The following is a 19,275-nucleotide window of genomic DNA, read 5'->3' as shown; positions in this document are numbered from 1 at the left end:
AAAGTGATGATTTCTATACATACACAAAATTATACTTGTAAATTGTGAAAGAAAGTTTAGAAATTTTGCATCTCATTGATTGGGAAAAAAAATGACTAGAACCTAACATTTGTTGAATCTTGAATAATAATGGCTAGTTATTTAATAGGTACTTTGACAACTTTTAATCTACTTTACTAAGGCTTCAATATTCATATTCATAGCTTCAGAATAGACAATGGAAAGAACTTCTTTAAACGCCTAGTTCAATGATTGTAGAATATGTTTTTCTCAACTGTCTTACTCCTTCTTTACCAAACTCTTTGTATATGTTACTTGAATGAAATTGGCTTTACTATAGACCTTCATTTGCGCATACTTGATTTGCTTAACTTGTGGTAAACCAGATAATGGGTAAAAACTCTTTGATAGGTACCCAAGGAAGGGAAGGAACAGTTGGGGAGTGAAAGTATCACTTTTGATTTTTGTTTTTTTATTTTTTTTGCTGCACTATGAATTTACCAAAAGTGAAAAGGGAGACATTCACAAAATAAGGAAAAGAATATTCATAATCTAGTTACTTTCATGACTCAAAAATTAAGCCAGACATTTTGATATACTTTTTTCTTAAAGCTAAATTTAGTTGATTAAAAATACTATTCTTTATTATATTCTGTACTTCTGATTTTATAATATTAAAAAGTATCCTTTCTTTTATGAAAAAATAGTGAGAGTACATGATGGTTGGTGTCTTATGAATTTTATTTCTTAATGAAAACTTATTTTCAAAGTTGTTTGTATATGTGAAATTACAAACTCTGGAAAGCACCTCCCTGCATTATCTGCCTCCTGTTAGGAGTTCTAGGAGACCTGTGATGATTGCATGATTCCTCTGCATGATACGGCTCCTGGAATGAGGGGATGAAGAGGTAGAGAAAGACTAAAGTTTACTTTATTTGTTTTACTTTATTTTATTATTAAAGTATAGTTGATTTACAATGCCATGCCATAATTTGCTCTTGTTACTTCAATAGCCTTATGGCACACTTTTTTTTTTCTTGAATATAAAGAAAATGTTTTCTTTTTCCATACTAATACTTGAGGAGCCATTAGAAACAAGAAGGGTAACAATATTTCATCAAATTTCAACAGAAAGGCATATGGTCAGGTTCCAAAGCTATTACCCAGTTGTACTCAGTTGGTCTGATACATTCATTTACATAAAACAAACCCTTTACCATCTATCAAGCATTGTTCTTTCAACTGATTTACTCAAATACTAAACTGGTATTTTCATTTTGTTATCCTTTTTTTTTTCTTCAGAAAAACAAACTGAAACCAAGAGAGGTTTACTAATTTACTTGCCTTACATCATATGTGCTTACTCCATAATATGTGTGAGGAAAACCAGAATGAAACTTCCTTTCAAAATTTCAGCTACAAACTTCCAACTCAGGTCAACAAAACAGTCTTTCCTTCAAAGGAAACATAGTTTCCTGCTTTATGTTTAGGTCTAGAGATAAGAAAATTATCTGTTATCTTAAAGATTCACTTTATCCTTCTAGAAGATGCTGTTAAATTTGTTGTATCCTTGTTTCACAGGAAGTAGTACATTTTAGTACTACAATTTTTTTCCTCTCTTTGAATATTTGAATTATGACACCTCACATTTACGAAAGACTAACATTAGTATGGTTATATATATATTTATTTATACACAAAAATCCCCTTGAATTTCTTTCTATTAGTGAAAACAAGTACTAACATTGGTCTTAAAGGCAAAATGGATGACGTCAATGGGGGATACCTGAGATGCTCCTGTATACATATGGAGAATATCAAATCATTCTACATTATTTACATCTTTTTTTTAATAAATCAAATCTTCTCTGACAGCAATACTCCAACTCATTACTTCTCACAAATGTCCCTTTCTCAACTCACTGTACATCTGGGGCTATTTCTTCTATAACTTGAACAAACAGTAATTTCCAAGCATGGTACTGGGGTGACTCTGTTTACTAAGTTTTGCATGGCTGTCTCCACTTCATAAGAAACAGAACTTTTTGGAGTTCCCATTGTGGTGCAGTGGTTAATGAATCCGACTAGGAACCAGGAGGTTGTGGGTTCGATCCCTGGCCTTGCTCAGTGGGTTAAGGACCAGGCATTGCTGTGAGCTGTGGTGAAGGTTGCAGACGCTGCTCGGATCCCACGTTGCTGTGGCTCTGGTGTAAGCCGGCGGCTGCAGCTCCGATTACACCCCTAGCCTGAGAACCTCCATATGCCCCATGGGAGTGGCCCTAGAAAAGGCAAAAAGACAAAAAAAAAAAAAAAAAAAAAGAAAGAAAGAGAACTTTTCCCCACAAGGTCAAGTCATGGAAGATGATATAATCCATACTTCATCTATTAAAATGATCAAGTTTGCAACTGTTCATGAGAACAAAACATTTCAACAGAACCTAGACTGAATGATATATGGCTCATTTTGTTTTATGACTGTTAGGGGACACAGCAGCCAATGGCATCTTTTAATCAGGCAAATCAGGGTTAGAGATTACAAAGCTGTCACTGCCCATGTCTCCAGTACATTTCCTTCCCCTTCCTTCTTTTCACAGGACTATAGCTGGTCTCTCTCTCTGTCTCTTTATCTCTCTCACTTTTTACCCTGTATTTTGAATAATTCAAGCCTTTCTCAGTTCAAGGTTTTTATATTATTCTGCTCACTGCTAAAATTCCCTTTTCCAGAATTTCAGCTTGGCTGGATCCACTCCATTTTATCTACTTTCAGATGAACTCCCACCTCCTTAGACAAGTTTTCTCTGTTAACTTTTTTTTACTTTTCTTGAGTTATTCTCTAATCCATCTGGTTATACCCTTAATATGAAGGGTCACAAGCTAGACTTTAAAAATTATGTCTTGGAGTTCCCATCGTGGCACAGTGGAAATGAATCCAACTAGGAACCATGAGGTTGCAGGTTTGATCCCTAGCCTCACTAAGTGGGTGAAGGATCCAGCATTGTCATGAGCTGTGGTGTAGGTTGCAGAAGCAACTTCAGATCCCGGGTTGCTGTGGCTGTGGTGTAGGACCGTGGCTACAGCTCTGATTTGATACCTGACCGGGGAACCTCCATATGCTGTGGGTGCGGCCCTAAAAATAAACTATAAAATAAAATAAACCAAATAAAAATTATGTCTTGACTTTTATTTTCTCTGTGTTCTCCACAAGTTTGTACTCCCTGTAAGGCCAGGTATTATGTTTATTTGTTCATGCTGAGGGTAGAACACTGCCAGTCACCTTGTAGGAGCATAATAAGTATTACTGAGTAACTCTAAGTCTAAAAGTAACTTAGTTCTTTTTGATATTTTCAAATTCATAGATCTGGTAAAAAGAAGGGCAGAACAAATAAATATAAGTGATAGAGGAGTTAGAATTATCCAGTTTTCATGCCTCCAAATGTCTTTTTTTGGAAGCAAGTACGATCTCACATTAGCAGTTGACTATTCTATGTAGAAGACAACACTGCAAAACTCTCTACTACCAGTTTTCCTTGCTTAGAGAAACAGAATGAGAATCACTCATTCTGGAATTAACATACTTCAGAATCTAGGGTCTCTGTCTATATCTAAATATAGTGTCTATATCTACACCCTTTATGAGAAAAGAGCAAGTCTATAGACCTGTATTTTTTAACTATGGGATAAAGATTCTTTTTTTTTTTTTTCTTTTTTTTTTGGCCACACCCAGGGCTTATTGAAGTTCCAGGGCAGGGGATGGAACCCCCTGGAACTCAGCAGAGACCCAAGCCACTACAGAAACAAGTGGGATCCTTAACCTGCTCTGCCACTGCCAGAACTCCAGGATAAAAATTTTTGCTGTTACAACCTAGAGTTGGGTTTCTAAATCCAAAGGATGTTTATTTTCTCCAAAGTCTTACTTTGTCTGTCACTAGAGAGACTCTGACACTGATCAGAGTCTGACTTCAATCTGCTTCTTTCCTTGGGGTGTGAATACACACAAAAATAGGAGGGACAAACACCTTGGTATGGACTCTCTCTGAAGGGAACTCATGAGCTAAGTCCAGATTTTCCCTAATCTTCAATCCCAATGCTTCATTCCTTTAGAGTAAACAGACCTGTCATCCCTTCTTTTCCAAAAAAAATGAAAAAATCCTTTAATCTCTAGAAATTGTGCTCTTAATTTTAAAGATATGGCATATCAAGCTCAGGTTCCAAGAGGAGAAAAGCACATTTGGTATGAATGCATACATGTTTGCATATTTATACATAAAATTTGTTATTCTTTAATAAATATGGACTGCTGCTCTAGTACCCAAACTGTACACTTCTTTATAGACTGATGCTGTGCCTTACCCCAGAACTATTTTTTTTCCATTTAATAAATACACAGGTATTTCACCCCAATTCTGCAAAGGCACTGTGTGTCATCCCAGTATACACCATTTTCTATTTCTGAATATGAAAGGAAACAAAAGCATGTTCCAACAGAAGTTCAGAAGACGTTTAAAAAAAAAAAAAAGGAAGAAAGAAAGAAAGAACTCTAATTGGTTAGGGACATAAAATTTTTACAAACAGTTGAGCAAGTCAAACTGTGTTTTGGAAAATTGTAATGATGGGAAATTTCCAAACCCTAAGGAGAACTGAGAAGCTATTCTGCAGGTTCATGACCTCTCAGGGAAACCTCTTTAAATTCCAGTTTGAGGTCACGCTGGAAACTTTTGCTCCTTTACTTTTTCCTTGAGATCATGTTGAAGATAGTGCTTGAGAAACAGTGGGGGAAATTATCTTTCTCATCTGCCAGAGTGTTCTTTTTCTCTCTCTTAAATGCAGAAGTAAGCCTGGGAACCCTACTTCATATTTTGGCCATCTGTTGAATGGACTTTTCTCCGTAGAGAATAGAAGATTGCCATTACCAGAATTTTCAAGGAACAGACGTGGTGAGATTAATAATTCATATTTTTGCATTTTTGGAGGATTTTAAATTGGGATGTAGTACTTAAAACACAGATATTGTGATTAGGCTACCAAGTGTAAGGCAAGCTAGGCTCTATCACTTACCCTGTTATACTCAGGACAGTTACATATAAATTTTTGCCCTAAGAATGTTCATTTTTAATGGGATCCTATGTTAGCAAGGTCAAAGGATTTGGAAAAAAAAAAAAATAATACACCTCGAGTTAACCAGACAGAACTTGACACAATTTAAGTGCTCAGTAAATAGCAGCTGTCTGACTGCAAACTTTTTTTTTTTTTATTTTGGTGAGATAGGAGGACCTATTCAATTCTAATGAAATTAGACCAGAGTTCAGTTTTTCATCTTTAAGTCCAAATAACTGAAATACAATAAGTGAAGATTCCTGTCATAGCTACTCAATAGCATTTTATGTATTTGTTCTTAATATTTTTGCACTTAACATTCACCCTCTAAATCTGTCCTTCATCCTGGTGTTTTAGATTAAAACAAATGGAATTTTTTTGAGGCGACACAAATAATACCAATATAGAAGCAATGTTATTCAATTCTGTTTGTCATTTAGGGAGTTATTGATATGTAAATGTAGCACTTAATATTCCCACAACAAAACGTTAAGGAATGGCCCCGGGGAAGGACATGAAAAGTAGGAAAAAGTCTCTTGCTCAAGTCACAGAGTATAGTCTTTTGATTTTAAATTTGCTCATTTATTTTTTTCTACATGTACTTGTCATAAATAGCATTTGATTTCTGCTTCTAACTGTTTCAGAATATTTAAATGGCTGAAGCTCTGGACTGGCTTAGTGCTAGTGGTTGTGGCTCATCTCACTCTTAAAAGGAGCTAAATTGCTGAGATAACAAGTAGAAAGAAGTCTCAGGCATCCATCAGGAGGAACGCAGGTGGAAACATAGAAAACTTATTTTTTTCCAAATTCCAGAAATAGTAAGAGTAGAAAGGTTGAGACATTTAAAGAAGTCAGCAGAGAATATTGAGAGGAGAGAAAAGGTTTGAAATCTGAAGAGAACACATTTTTCAACCTGTAAAGGAAAGGAATATGCTTAGCTAGATAGACAAAGAATAAATCTTTTTTTTTTTTTTATCTTTTTGCCTTTTCTAGGGCCGACCGCTTGGCACATGGAGGTTCCCAGGCTAGGGGTCTAACCGGAGCTGTTGCTGCTGGCCTACGACAGAGCCATTGCAATGCAGGATCCTAGCTGCATCTGCAACCTACACCACAGCTCTCGGCAATGCTGGATCCTTAACCCACTGAGCAAGGCCAGGGATTGAACCCACAACCTCATGATTCCTAGTCAGATTTGTTAACCATACACCACCAAGGGAACTCCTTTTTTATTTTTTTGACAAAGAATAAATCTTTTATTGCTGAAGTAAATAATAATAATGGATCAAAAATTCAAGGAAATTAAGTGAGGGTAATGAGAATGAGGTTTCAATTTATTTAATATTAAAATATAATCAGGAGCTCCCATCATGGCTCAGGGGTAATGAACCAGACTAGCATCCATGAGGATGTGGGTTCGATCCCTGGCCTTTCTCAGAGGGTTAAGGATCTGGCGTTGCTGTGAGCTGTGTAGGTCGCAAACATGGCTCGGATCCCATGTTGCTATGGCATAGCCCAGCAGATGCAACTCCAATTCAGCCCCTAGCCTGGGAAATTCCATACGCCACAGGTGTGGCCTTACAATGCAAATATATAAATAAATAATAAAGAAAGGAAAGATCATGGAAAACTTCTATGAGCAATATAAACAGAATAAGATATTTCCTCTAGGACTATATGCAACGAAAAGTGATATTAGAGTGAATACATAGGATAGGGAGGGCTGGGCCCCTGGTTTGGCTATTTGTGGATGGTTTATAGCAGATTCATTTTTTTTGTCTTTTTGCCATCTCTTGGGCTCTTCCCAAGGCATATGGAGGTTCCCAGGCTAGGGGTCGAATTGGAGCTGCTGGCCTACGCCAGAGCCACAGCAATGCAGGATCCGAGCCGTGTCTGCAAACTACACCACAGCTGGTGGCAAGGCCAGATCCTTAACCCACTGAGCAAGGCCAGGGATCGAACCCTCAACTTCATGGTTCCTAGTCGGATTCGTTTACCACTGAGCCATGGAGGGAACTGCTACAGCAAATACTTTTAATATGATACTCTGTGTTATGTTAGCACGTTGGTTCCATCTAGGCAAATTAGTTACACTGGCTAGATAATAAAATTTTCTTCAAACCTCATCTTTTTTTGAACAAATATATTAGGTGATGCGTAATATGGTTTTGTGGGTATTAAAGTTGATTTGTAATATTAGATTTTCTTGTATATATATATTAAAACACATATTGAAAATAAAAAGTCTCTACCACTTTCATATATTCCTTTCTTGATATTAAAATTATATTAAAATGTCTGTATAAATGAGCAAAGTTGTTACAATACTTTTTGTGTTTTTCTCATTTAACATATTGTAAAAATTCTTCACTTCTATGTCTTTGTATTTTAATTAGTGTTTATGCCTAACACACTTGGCTATTAATTAATGTATTAATTAATGTGTTATTAATAATATTAATGTATTATTATTCAACAATTACTACTTCTGAATTTTCACTATATGACACAGCATCATCTATTATAAAATTTATACCACCTCATTTTACCTACAGAATAATTTTTAAGGTTGGAGTTACTAGTATAAAGAATACAAACATATTTAGGATTCTGGAAATATTTGATAAAACATTTCCCAATAAGATTACATGAATGAAGCCGTTTCATTGCAATTTAGAATTTAGAATTAAAAAAAAAACATGATTTAGCAACATTTTATTATTTTGATAGATTCAATTCTCCAGTTCACCTCGTGCATACAGATACTATTTAAAAATAATGCTTATGAAGTTCCCATTGTGGTGCAGTGGTTAACAAATCCGACTAAGAATCATGAGGATTCAGGTTTGATCCCTGGCCTTGCTCAGTGGGTTAAGGATCAGGCATTGCCCCGAGCTGTGGTGTAGGTTGCAGACGCGGCTTGGATCCTGCATGCATTGTTGTGGCTCTGGCGTAGGCCTGTGGCTACAGCTCCGATTCGACCCCTAGCCTGGGAATCTCCATGTGCCGCAGGAGCGGCCCAAGAAATGGCAAAAAGGCAAAAAAAATAATAATAATAAAAAAATGTTTATATCAATATTTCACATCTTTCTCTTGAATTATACATTACAAGGTATGTTCATAAATACTGCCTTATTTGACTCTGAGAGGCCAGCAGCTTGAACAAGTGTTACTCTATCTGTTTCATGGGAGAGAACTCCAAGGATTGTGTTTTATTCAATAACACAAGGTTATGAAGCTGTAATAGCCAGATTTTTGATATCAGGGACTGAACGATTATTATATTACTTTAATTAACTTCTATTTTGGAATAATTTTAAATTAATAAAACAGTTCTCAGAGTTCCCATCGTGGCGCAGCGGAAACGAATCTGACTAGGAACCATGAGGTTACGGGTTCTATCCCCGGCTTCAATCAGGGGGTTAAGGATCTGGTGTTGCCATGAGCTGTGGTGTAGGTCGCAGACTCAACTCGGATCTGGTGTTACTGTGGCTGTGGTGTAGGCCAGCAGCTGTAGCTCTGATTCGAACCCTAGCCTAGGAACCTCCATATGCTGCTGGTGCGGCCCTAAGAAGGACAAAAAGACAAAAAAAATTCCCAAGATATTACAGAGTTCCTGTCTACTGCTCAGTTATTTTTCCCTGATAATTATTATATAATATTTCCAGGAGTATATCTGTCAAAATTGTGAAGTGAACCTTGATATATGGCTCCTAAAAAAACACCAGATTTTTTTCACATTTCACGAATTTCCCCGCTATTTTTTCTTTTATTTTCTGGGATTAAAACCAGGACAAAAAATGCATTAGGACCATTCCCTTTTAAGTGATTTCAAATCAGAAACCTTGTGATCACAAGCTCCAAAGAACTATAGTCTCCATTGCCAAAGTTTTAACAATGATTTGGAAATTTCTTTTGTCTTAAAAAAAAGAGGACCAATTTGTTTATATTTAATGAGTATTTTTATTTTAAAATGGTATTTCCCTTAGAAACTCCCCAGATCAGGGAGTTAGAGAGCCTAAGAATTATTTAATTGTTAGATTAACATAGAGCCTTATTCTTTCTCGCCACACTTTGCCCAATTTTTTTTTTTCTGCTGTACAGCATGGGGACCAAGTTACACATATATGTATACATACTTTTTCCTCCTGTTGTTGTGTTATGATGTAAGTATCTAGACATAGTTCTCAGTGCTACATAGCAGGATCTCATTGTAAATCCATTCCAAGAGCAATAGTTTGCATCCGTTTGCCCTATTTGATCTTACTTGATCAATGAGGGTAACTGAAGAAGAAATAGACACAAGAGGATCTGAGGGACACAGTAGTTTATTCAGGGCTTATTAAAGACATTTAAAAGTGTTCTGCATTTAAACAATAGCTTATCTTCTCTGTGACCATAAAATATTTTATATTTGTGAATATATAAAAGGATGAGTGAAGATATTTATCAGCCTTGGTCATGGTAAAGCAGAAATTAGAAGTAAAACATTGCCATTTCTGCTGTGTGTCAAAGGCCCTGAGAGCTTACTTTCATTGTTTATCATAATTTTTTCCAGTGCATCTAAGTGCATAAATGGTTTTATGAGTATTACCTTATCTGATTTTCACAAGACTCTATCAAGAGGCATTGTGATTATATGCAGTTATAGGATAGAATCTGAGTCCTTGAGAGTTTTAAGTAACCTTTCTCATCACATGACTTAGTAGAAAGCTTGGATTTAAACTTAGGTATCTAAGAATCCGTGAAGCTGATGTGCTTATTCATTTCATTTCATTGTCTCTCTTGCTTTGATCCCAAGATAAGCTGACAACTGCTGGATCATATATTGATATTCTTTATTTTTTAGTAGATGGTCAGTGACTGATCCAATGACCTTATAGGATTTTCATTATGCCCTTGTTTTCTTGATGAGAGGCTGTAACTGAATATGAAGTTCAGAGTGCGGACACTGTTTAGGAATGCCTGTAACCCTAAAAATACAATGGAAATAGTTATTTTAGAGTAAATAAAATGGCAAATATTAGTACACACACTTGTATATTTAGTTTTACTAACATTTCAATTATTTTTTGTTAGCTGTCAGTGTTGTTCAAATTTTTTTTTTTTTTTTCTCGCTGCTCTCACAACATGTGGGCCAGGGATTGAAACCGCACTGCAGCTGCAACTGAGCCATAGCAGTGACAATGCTGAATCCTTAACCTGCACTACCAGGGAAGTCCCAAAATAGACTTATTTGTAATGCTTACAGGAAACCTAATTATTCTAATCATGGCTCAGCAGTAACGAAATCAACTAGCATCCATGAGGACAAGGATTTGATTCCTGGCCTTGCCCAGTGGGTTATGGATCCGGCATTGCCATGAGCTGTGGTGTAGGTCACAGAAATGGCTCCCACCTCACATTGCTGTGGCTATAGCATAAGCCAGCAACTACAGCTTTGATTCAACCCCTAGCTTGGGAATTTTCATGTGCAGCACTAAAAAGACAAAAAAAAAAAAAAAAAGCATTGATTATACATATAGGTACACACACAAACATACATGCCATTTGGGTGATAATTTTACATATGCAGATGTGGACACAATTATTCTTCAAAGCTTGCTATGGAATGAAATCAAAAGTTGGAGTAATGGTCTGGATGGCCCATGGAATAGCTTTCTGTGTGGGTAAGGTGTCTGGTTTTGTAAGGGAGAGAAGAGTAACTAAAATTGGTAAGGGCATTTTACCATAAGGAACATTTTCAAGTTTTCCAATTTGATCCTCATTATAATCCTTAAGAGTAGCGAGGTGGTATATGAACATCCCTGTATTACAATAAATCATAAATTTGACACAGATACACATTGGTGAGAAGTACTTGATCTGACTTGGTCATGTTGTATAAATAATTTTCAAATAATTAATAAAGCATTAAGACTCTGGCTGTATTCAACATATTATTTTTCTTCCTGACTTGTGTGATTGTTGCCAATTTTTATCTGCAAGTAGTTGAGCTGTTACCTTTGATTCTATATCATTTGCTCTGTGTCCTTTACCAAAAGGAATCATTCAAATAGGATCAAAGGAATCAGATTTTAACCTCTACAGTGAATGGAGACTCTTGAAAGGTTATCCCTACTCTGAAGTTCTTGCTAGAAAAGAAAAATTTTAACTTCTTTCCCCGTAGAATCAGTGGGAAGGACTTGGGATTTGGACTCACGGGTTCTGGGTTAAAATTCCAGACTCAGCACCTGTTATTTGTTTGATTTTATCTCTTTAGGCATGAATTTCCTACCAATAAAAAAAGGAGTAATATGATCTAATATGGATTGTTTCCAATTCAGGAGGCTCTGAAAAGTTGCTTCCTTGCATTATGTCTTAGTCGTCACAATAATACTCATTAGAAGGTGATATTATTTATTATAGACTTAGGTTCTTATTGTTTAATGAAGAGAATAGACAATTCAACACATGTATACTAGTTGTGCCTTGGTCTACTGCAGGGCATATTCTGATTGATCTTTTTCTTTTATAAAGAATGAGTTAATTAATCTAAAATTCTCAGTTCATTTCAGTCTTTTAAGGAAATAACTGGGGGAACTGCCGTGATCTCCAAGCACCTCTTCAACTGGGTATTATGTCTTCTCCTTGTAGATAAGGAAGTTTCCTGGTCAGGGGTGGCATGCAAGTCATCTTTGCTCCCTTTTCACGCACATGGAGAGTGTGATCAATAAACTGCCACCCTCCTTTCCTCAGAACTTGGATGTGGCTTCAGAATCCGTCTCACAATTCACTCCAGGAAACCACTACTAGGTGATTAGAGTTGGCAATCGAGATGAAAAATCTTTCTTATCCCTACCACACATCCCTATCCTTCCCCTTCAATGAAGGTTGGGCTTCGAGTATTTAATAATCTATCTGTACCTCAATTCTTCTTAATATTCTGCTACCACCCTAAAAAATAGTTTCTAATTTCATGTTCTCCATGAGCAGAGAAGCATAAGCATGTAAAATATTTTTTTTTATGTGAATGCACCAACTGGATGACTATGATAATATCACAAACTCAGCTGCGACAGATTTTTTTTTCACATAATTGTAAATTCTACCTGCTCATCCTGGCAGCTTTCCCCTTTTGCTTGGAAAATATGCAGAACCAAAGCTTCGTAACTGAGTTTTTCCTCCTGGGGCTTTCCCAGAATCCAAGTGTTCAGAAGATAATAGTTGTCGTATTTTTGTTTATTTACATTGCAACTGTTGTGGGCAACTTACTGATTGTGGTGACCATCAGCAGCAGCCCAGCCCTCCTGGGCTCCCCCATGTACTTCTTTTTGGCTTTTCTGTCCTTCTTGGATGCATGTTTCTCCTCCGTCATTGCCCCAAAGATGATCGTAGACTCTCTCTATGAGAGGAAAACCATCTCCTTTGAAGGCTGCATGACCCAGCTCTTTGCCGAACACTTCTTTGCTGGAGTGGAGGTGATTGTCCTCACTGCCATGGCCTATGACCGCTATGTGGCCATCTGCAGACCCTTGCACTACGCATCTGTCATGAACCGGAGGCTCTGTGGCATTCTAATGGGTGTAGCCTGGGCAGGGGGCTTCCTGCATTCGACGATACAAATTCTCTTCACTGTCCAGCTGCCCTTCTGTGGCCCCAATGTCATTGATCATTTCATGTGTGACTTGTACCCATTACTGGAGCTTGCCTGCACTGACAGCCGTTTCTTTGGGCTTTTGGTGGTCACCAACAGTGGATTAATCTGCATCCTAATCTTCTCCTTGTTGCTTGTCTCCTATGGGGTCATCTTGCTGTCTCTGAGAACCCGCAGTACTGAGGGGCAGCAGAAAGCCCTCTCCACCTGCGGCACCCATGTTGCTGTTGTGGTTGCATTCTTTGTCCCCTGCATGTTTGTGTATGCACGACCTCCCTCTGCTTTCCCCTTTGACAAGGTGGTAGCCTTATTTTACACCATCCTGACTCCTTTGCTCAATCCTTTGATTTACACGTTCAGGAACAAGGAAGTGAAAAGTGCTATGAAGAAAGTGTGGCACAGAATAATGGTGGTTTCTAATGAGAAATAAAACACTCAAGTTTGAGGAAAAAAGTAAAAAAAGTTGAATTTTCATGTTAGACAAAAACTTTATGCAGATGGGCCTGGTTGGGCAGGTGGTAAAGTAAGGTAGTATAAAAAGCATGAACAAAAGGGTCAGGACATGGTGTTTCAACTTTAGATTAGTTATGAACTCCGACTTGACAACTCAGTATCCTCATACGAAAATTAAAAGGATTGAATTTTATGCTCATTAGGAATCTGAAAGTCAAAAAACAATAAACAGACATTAACTATCAGACCTCTTTCCACTCATTTGACACTTTGGAAAACCTTTGTGGAGGGAAGACAAAACTATCTTAGAGATTAAAAGTGGAGATAATTTTAACATTAAAAATTATATTTAGAATGCAATTTCAGCAACAGATGGAAAAAAATCATGATTCAGGAATGGAAGGGCTTAGACTATTCACAGAAGCTCCCCTGCACCTTGTATCACATGGCTACATATTTTAAAACAGCAATTCACACCTTGGATTTCATAAACCCTCTCCCCAGCTACACTTTATTTTTAGAGAGACCTCACCACTTGCTGATATACTGCATAATTTGTTGACATTATTATTGGTGTTGTCTGCCTTCTCTCATAGAATGCAAGGGAGGACGTGGGATGTTATTTTTTCTTTTGTTTATTGATGTGTCACCAGAACAGCCTGGTGTAGGAGCTCAGTAAAGATCTGCTGAATAAATGAATAAATGAAATACCTTCCCATATCCAAAATCAAACATTATCTTTAACAATAACAGTAATATTTCAATTTTGTCAAAGTAGTAAAATTATTGCTGATATTAGTCCTTTGATTCTGATGATACCTCTAAGTCATGCTTTGATATAACACAGACCAGAGTATTTAAAATACATTCTGTATTCTAGTTAATTTCCCTACCAAAATTCTAAATATAATATACACAAATTCAAATAGAAAATGAAACCATTTTTTCTCTATACACTCTCTCTTTTTTTTTTTTTTTTTTTTTTTTTGTTTGTTTGTTTGGCTTTTTAGGGCCGCACCTGTGGCATATGGAGGTTTCCAGGCTAGGGGTCTAATCGGAGCTACAGCTGCCGCCCTATGCCACAGCCACAGCCACAGCCACATTAGCACCATATCTGAAGTGCATCTGCGACCTACACCACAGTTCACCATCAATGCCAGATCCCTAACCCACTGAGCAAGGCTAGGGATCAAACCCACAACCTCATGATTCCTAGTCAGATTTGTTTCTGCTGCACCGTAATGGGAACTCCTCTTTTTCTCATTCTTTATTCTCAAATTTTCCTTCCACTCCCTACAAAATTAAATATTACTTTCAGTGGTCTGACTTTTATTCTGAAAGTATTTCTGATTCCAATAAAATTTTCTATGACCACAAGCTTGAATTTTATAGTGGGTTTAATCTGGCCAGAGTATCTGTATTATTCACTGGGCACCTTACCTTAGTAAGATACAACTTTAACTGAACAGAGTTTAAACTAGAGCCCGAGTTCATCCTAAGACTGAATGTGAGACAGTGATAAACTCAGAAATGATGGAAACCTCAGTGGTCCTCTACCCCTACTTCCACAGTTTCCATGAGGAAATAACCATTGTCAGCTGCCTTCAGTAAGACCTTGGCCTTGGTATAACAAAACTAGGATTCCAGTTGGGTAATCCAATCATTCAGTTTACAATTAATTTTAATAAACTCAGAATCGGTAGACTCAAACATTGAAGGAAGTTCCAGAGATCACTGACTCACCTTTTGCCTTTGTCCAGTTCAATGGTCTCCTTTGAAATTGCTCTTTGCAATTTTCCTTCCCACAAGAACTAAAGAGCTTACATAATCCTTCAAAGGCAGGGTGTTAATTTAGGGCTCTGTGACTGGGAAGTTTAATGCAGTTTAACTCTTTTGTTGCTATTCTTGTTTTCTAGGTTAGGAAATCTTATGATATTACTGTGAATATCATATTAAAATTAAAGAGATTTAGATTCATAACAGTAGTTAAGAGGTTTGGAGTCTAAACTCAGTTGTTTTTTTTTTTTTTTTTTCTTTCTTTCGTCTTTTTTGTCTTTTAGGGCTGCACCCAAGGCATATGGAGGTTCCTAGGCTAGGGGTCGAATCGGAGCTATAGCTGCCCGCCTACACCACAGCCACAGCAACGCCAGATCTGAGCCACATCTGTGACCTACACCACAGCTCTTGGCAAACGCCGGATCCTTAACCCACTGAGTGAGGCCAGGGATCGAACCCACAACCTCGTGGTTCCCAGTCGGATTCATTTCCGCTGCACCACGATGGGAACTCAATAGACTCAGTTCTGTTTTTAACTAGCCAAGTAACCTTAGTGAGTTAATTCACTTTCTCTGTCTCTAATGTCTAAGGAAGATTTTAAAAAAATGCATAAATATATCTTCCGTACTTTCTCTGAGATAGGGATTCTTTCTTTTCATATGTTATATATCTTAATATTTTGGGGAAGGTTTAAAAGGTAAGTCTTTATATTCCCATTTAATTGATGGGGGAGCTGAGGCTCAAAGACTTTAAATGACACACCAAAAACCTTCCTCAGAGCCTTCCAGTTCACTTGTAATGAAAAAAACCAGGTGTTGGGGTATGTTTTTCTCTACAAATTTTCTCAGTGATGCTTGGGCTTGCTGGTTGCCACTAGACCTTCAGCAAAAGTGGGAAGTGTGGTGCAATCTTTTCATGGCATTCTCCCACTGCAATTTCTCTCTTGCCCTCTCTCCTTTCATCTCTACCTTGGACCTCTCATTTCGCCCTCACTGAAGGTACCTAGCAAGGAATGTCATACCTTGCAAGAAACTCTTAAACCAGAGTGTGGTCGTAAGATGTTCTCCCAGGTAGAAAAGTACTTTCGTAATGCAATCTATCACTTCTTTAATAGCTTGCAACCATTCAAAACCTTTCCTATAAGTGGAAGGACATATATATTTGAGAAGATAAAGAAAGAGTTCCCACTGTGGCATAGTGAGTTAAGAATCCAGTTGCAGTGGGTCTGGTCGCTGCAGAGGCATAGTTTTTTAAAGGATCCATCTTTGCCATAGCTGTGGCATAGGTCACAGATGCAGCTTAGATTCAACCCCTGGCCTGGGAACTTCCATATGCCTTAGGTGTGGCCATGAAAGAAAGAAGGAAGGAAGGAAGGGAGGAAGGGAAAGAAAGAAAGGATGGAAGGAAGGAAGGATGGAGGAAGGAAAGAAGGAAGAAGACAGGTATTCAATAATTCCTTTCATTTTCCTTCTTTCCTGTCTTCCTATCTACATTGATTAAAAACTGAATATTAATAACGCTAAACTAAATATATATTTAATTACTACGTGACATTTAACAAAGAGAAAATGGGAAAATCAAGATGTTGAGAAACTATGTAAATTCATATAGTAGAAAAGTAGTGAGGCCAGGGCTAATTTACTATACATATTTCATTAACTGGGTTGAAAGACTCCCAGGCCTGCAGAAGAGATGGGCTTAAGGAAATCTTACAGAGAAGGGAACAGTTTCTTCACACCAAGTCACGTGAGTTGAAATTTAACTAATTGGCCCCAAGATTTGCTTTTGCCCTTGGACTGTTTGAGCACGGTAGCTCATGGCATATCTTCTGGGATTGGTTTGGGAGAACTAGTTTCCTGGAAACGTCTGAGGCTGAAGGCCACCCTTAGTCATTTGCAACCTTTTGTGGAAATTACTATAAATATCCAATGCAGTAAAAAGAAAACACTTACCTCATGATTTTCCAAAAGAGGTACTGTAGGAAGAGAGCTAGCTTCAGAGGCATTTCTGTCTTAGAATGCAGAAGTGATTTTCTCCATAATGTTTCCAAGAACTGAATTAAGAAATATGCTCCAAATACCCTCCTCTCTGTTCCTATATAGACCTCACTGTTTTGTCTAATTCAGTACTTCTGGGGAGGAACTGTGAGAAGTATGGCCACATGCATAGTTCATTTTCCCCATAAAACCTGATCTTCTATAACCTCTTGTGATAGAAATTACTGATCAATCTCAATGAAGTGTATTTGGTGTGTTTTATTCAGGCTTCATTCATATAATTCCCCTTCTAAGTAAATGAAAGGTTATGATAGGAAAAATCTACTCTATTGGAAGTCATCTATTTGATCGTAAGAGGTAAGTGTTGCAGTCTGTCTGAAATGTGTTCTTCTAATTGCCTCTTCAAGATTGATCTAATGGAAACTGTACTCGGTGTTTATTCTAGCAAGCTTGGAGCTCCTGGTGAGTATATCCACCAGTGAAGAGTTAAGGTGCTCCAGGGTTCCTAAGCCTTCCCTGAGCCCAGCCCAAAGCTGGGCTTTCTCTCAAATGCATCGCTGCACACAGAGGATGCATAAATGGCACCGAGGCCAGCTTGCCATAAGTTTTTATCTCAGGGATGCCCTCCTTTGATGTTTTAGGTCAGTGGTAATATTTCTGGGACAGAGTATAAAAAAGGCTGCACCTTCTACACACCTGGGTTTCCAAGACCCTTCACCACCCTTGACCTATGGCCCCCTCCCTCCCACAGTCCCTCTCAGGTTTAGGGGGCAAGTGTTGGTGTGGTGGGGCAGGGAGAAAGAAGCTGAACTCTGTGATAAAATCTTGGGTAAAACCACCCTCTAACATTTTTTGTTTACCTTCCTGGATCCTGTCCTGGATGCCTTCCCTGGTATCTATTCACTTTCACTCCCTCCTGCTCTGACTTCATTTCATCTCTGCTTCTTTCCTCCTCTTCCCTAATAACTCATTTAGGCAGCTGTTTTTCTGCTTTGCCATTAATCTCAACATGCAGTTTAAATAACTTGATTTTGGAGTCAGGATTGAAATTTAAGGTATCAATTGTCATCCTTCTATGATTGTTCAGGTTTTCTCTTTTCTGAGATACAATCTACCTGGTAATTTGGATGTGATGTTTTATATGACAAGGAGAGTGAATGCTAGAGGGAGAAGCTATCTAGTTGAATCCTTCTCTAGTTCTAACTTAGCTGTCTTAGGTAGAACTTTCTGTATCACAAGTCAAACCTTGTACCTAGAAAAGAACAGAACTGTACCTAGAAAAGAACAAAGCAAATAGCTACATATACCTTGTCCAAAAAAAAAAAAAAAAAAAAAAAAGGCATGGGTCAAGTGAAATAACACAGGTGAAAACTTGTTTGAATAAGATTATTGTATAAGAATAATATTTTTCCTATATATATATATAAATTCACATAGTAATAGGGGTAGATACAGATGTTAGATGTCTCTCTGGGGAGAAAATTAGAAGACTTTTGTTACCAATATATTTGAATTGGTTGAAACTTCTTCAGGTGAAAACAAAACTCAAGGGTTAAGGAAGGGAAAATATCTTCCTCAACTACTGCGACGTCCTCCTAAATCAAAGAGATAAGAAATAATTAAATAATAGAAATAATTAGAAATAATGGCTGAATTCCATGATAAAATTCTGAGGTGGTGTTGATCTGACCTAAGGCATACTACTTGTCAAGTGCTGCTTTTCTGTCTTTGTATCTCCAAATCTTCTCTTGCCTTATTTAAAATAAAACAAAATAGCATTACCTGATTCTGGATTTTGTGGTTGTCCATTTCCTGTGCACAAACTTACCTCTTAAATTTTTTTTTTTTTTTTTTTTTTTTTTTTTTTTGCTTTTTAGGGCCGAACCCACAGCCTATGGAGGTTCCCTTTGCTAGGGGTCAAATCGGAGCTACAGCTGCCACCCAATGCCACAGCCACAGCAACACAGAATCCAAGATCTGTCTGTGACCTACACCACAGCTCACAGCAATGCTGGATCCTTGACCCACTGAGTGAGGCCAGAGATCGAACCCACATCCTCAGGGATACTAGTTGGATTCGTTGCCCCTGTGCCACAATGGGAACTCCCTCTTACAACTTTTTTATTTAACAAGCATGTAGTTTAGTTTTTTTATGAAGAGGATATCTATTTTATTTGAAGAAATGCATGCTGTTCCCCTTCAAAAATTATTTAATCACTTTTCTCACCAAATTGCTCCTCTTGTCCCCAAAATCTACCTCCATTTTGCCTTTATTCCTTATTGGAAACCTAACGTATTAAAGTTAAATGATCATTATTTTCT

At 37.5% G+C, this 19,275-nt stretch overlaps 1 protein-coding gene across 1 annotated transcript; it reads left to right on the top strand.

Moving 5' to 3' along the window:
* The first annotated feature begins 12,116 nt into the window (after positions 1 to 12,116).
* On the top strand, positions 12,117 to 13,157 carry LOC110259081 (olfactory receptor 4C15-like). The gene has a single exon (XM_021082377.2). The coding sequence runs from the start codon at positions 12,117 to 12,119 to the stop codon at positions 13,155 to 13,157; it is 1,041 nt and encodes a 346-aa protein (XP_020938036.2).
* The last annotated feature ends 6,118 nt before the right edge of the window (positions 13,158 to 19,275 follow it).

Source organism: Sus scrofa, chromosome 2 (assembly GCF_054392235.1).
Source record: "Sus scrofa isolate SSC_HxYL_T2T_F1_AM1 chromosome 2, Sscrofa_HxYL_maternal_Yorkshire_Landrace_v2.0, whole genome shotgun sequence".
Lineage (NCBI taxonomy): Eukaryota > Metazoa > Chordata > Mammalia > Artiodactyla > Suidae > Sus > Sus scrofa.
This window is presented reverse-complemented; position numbering and strand designations above follow the sequence as displayed.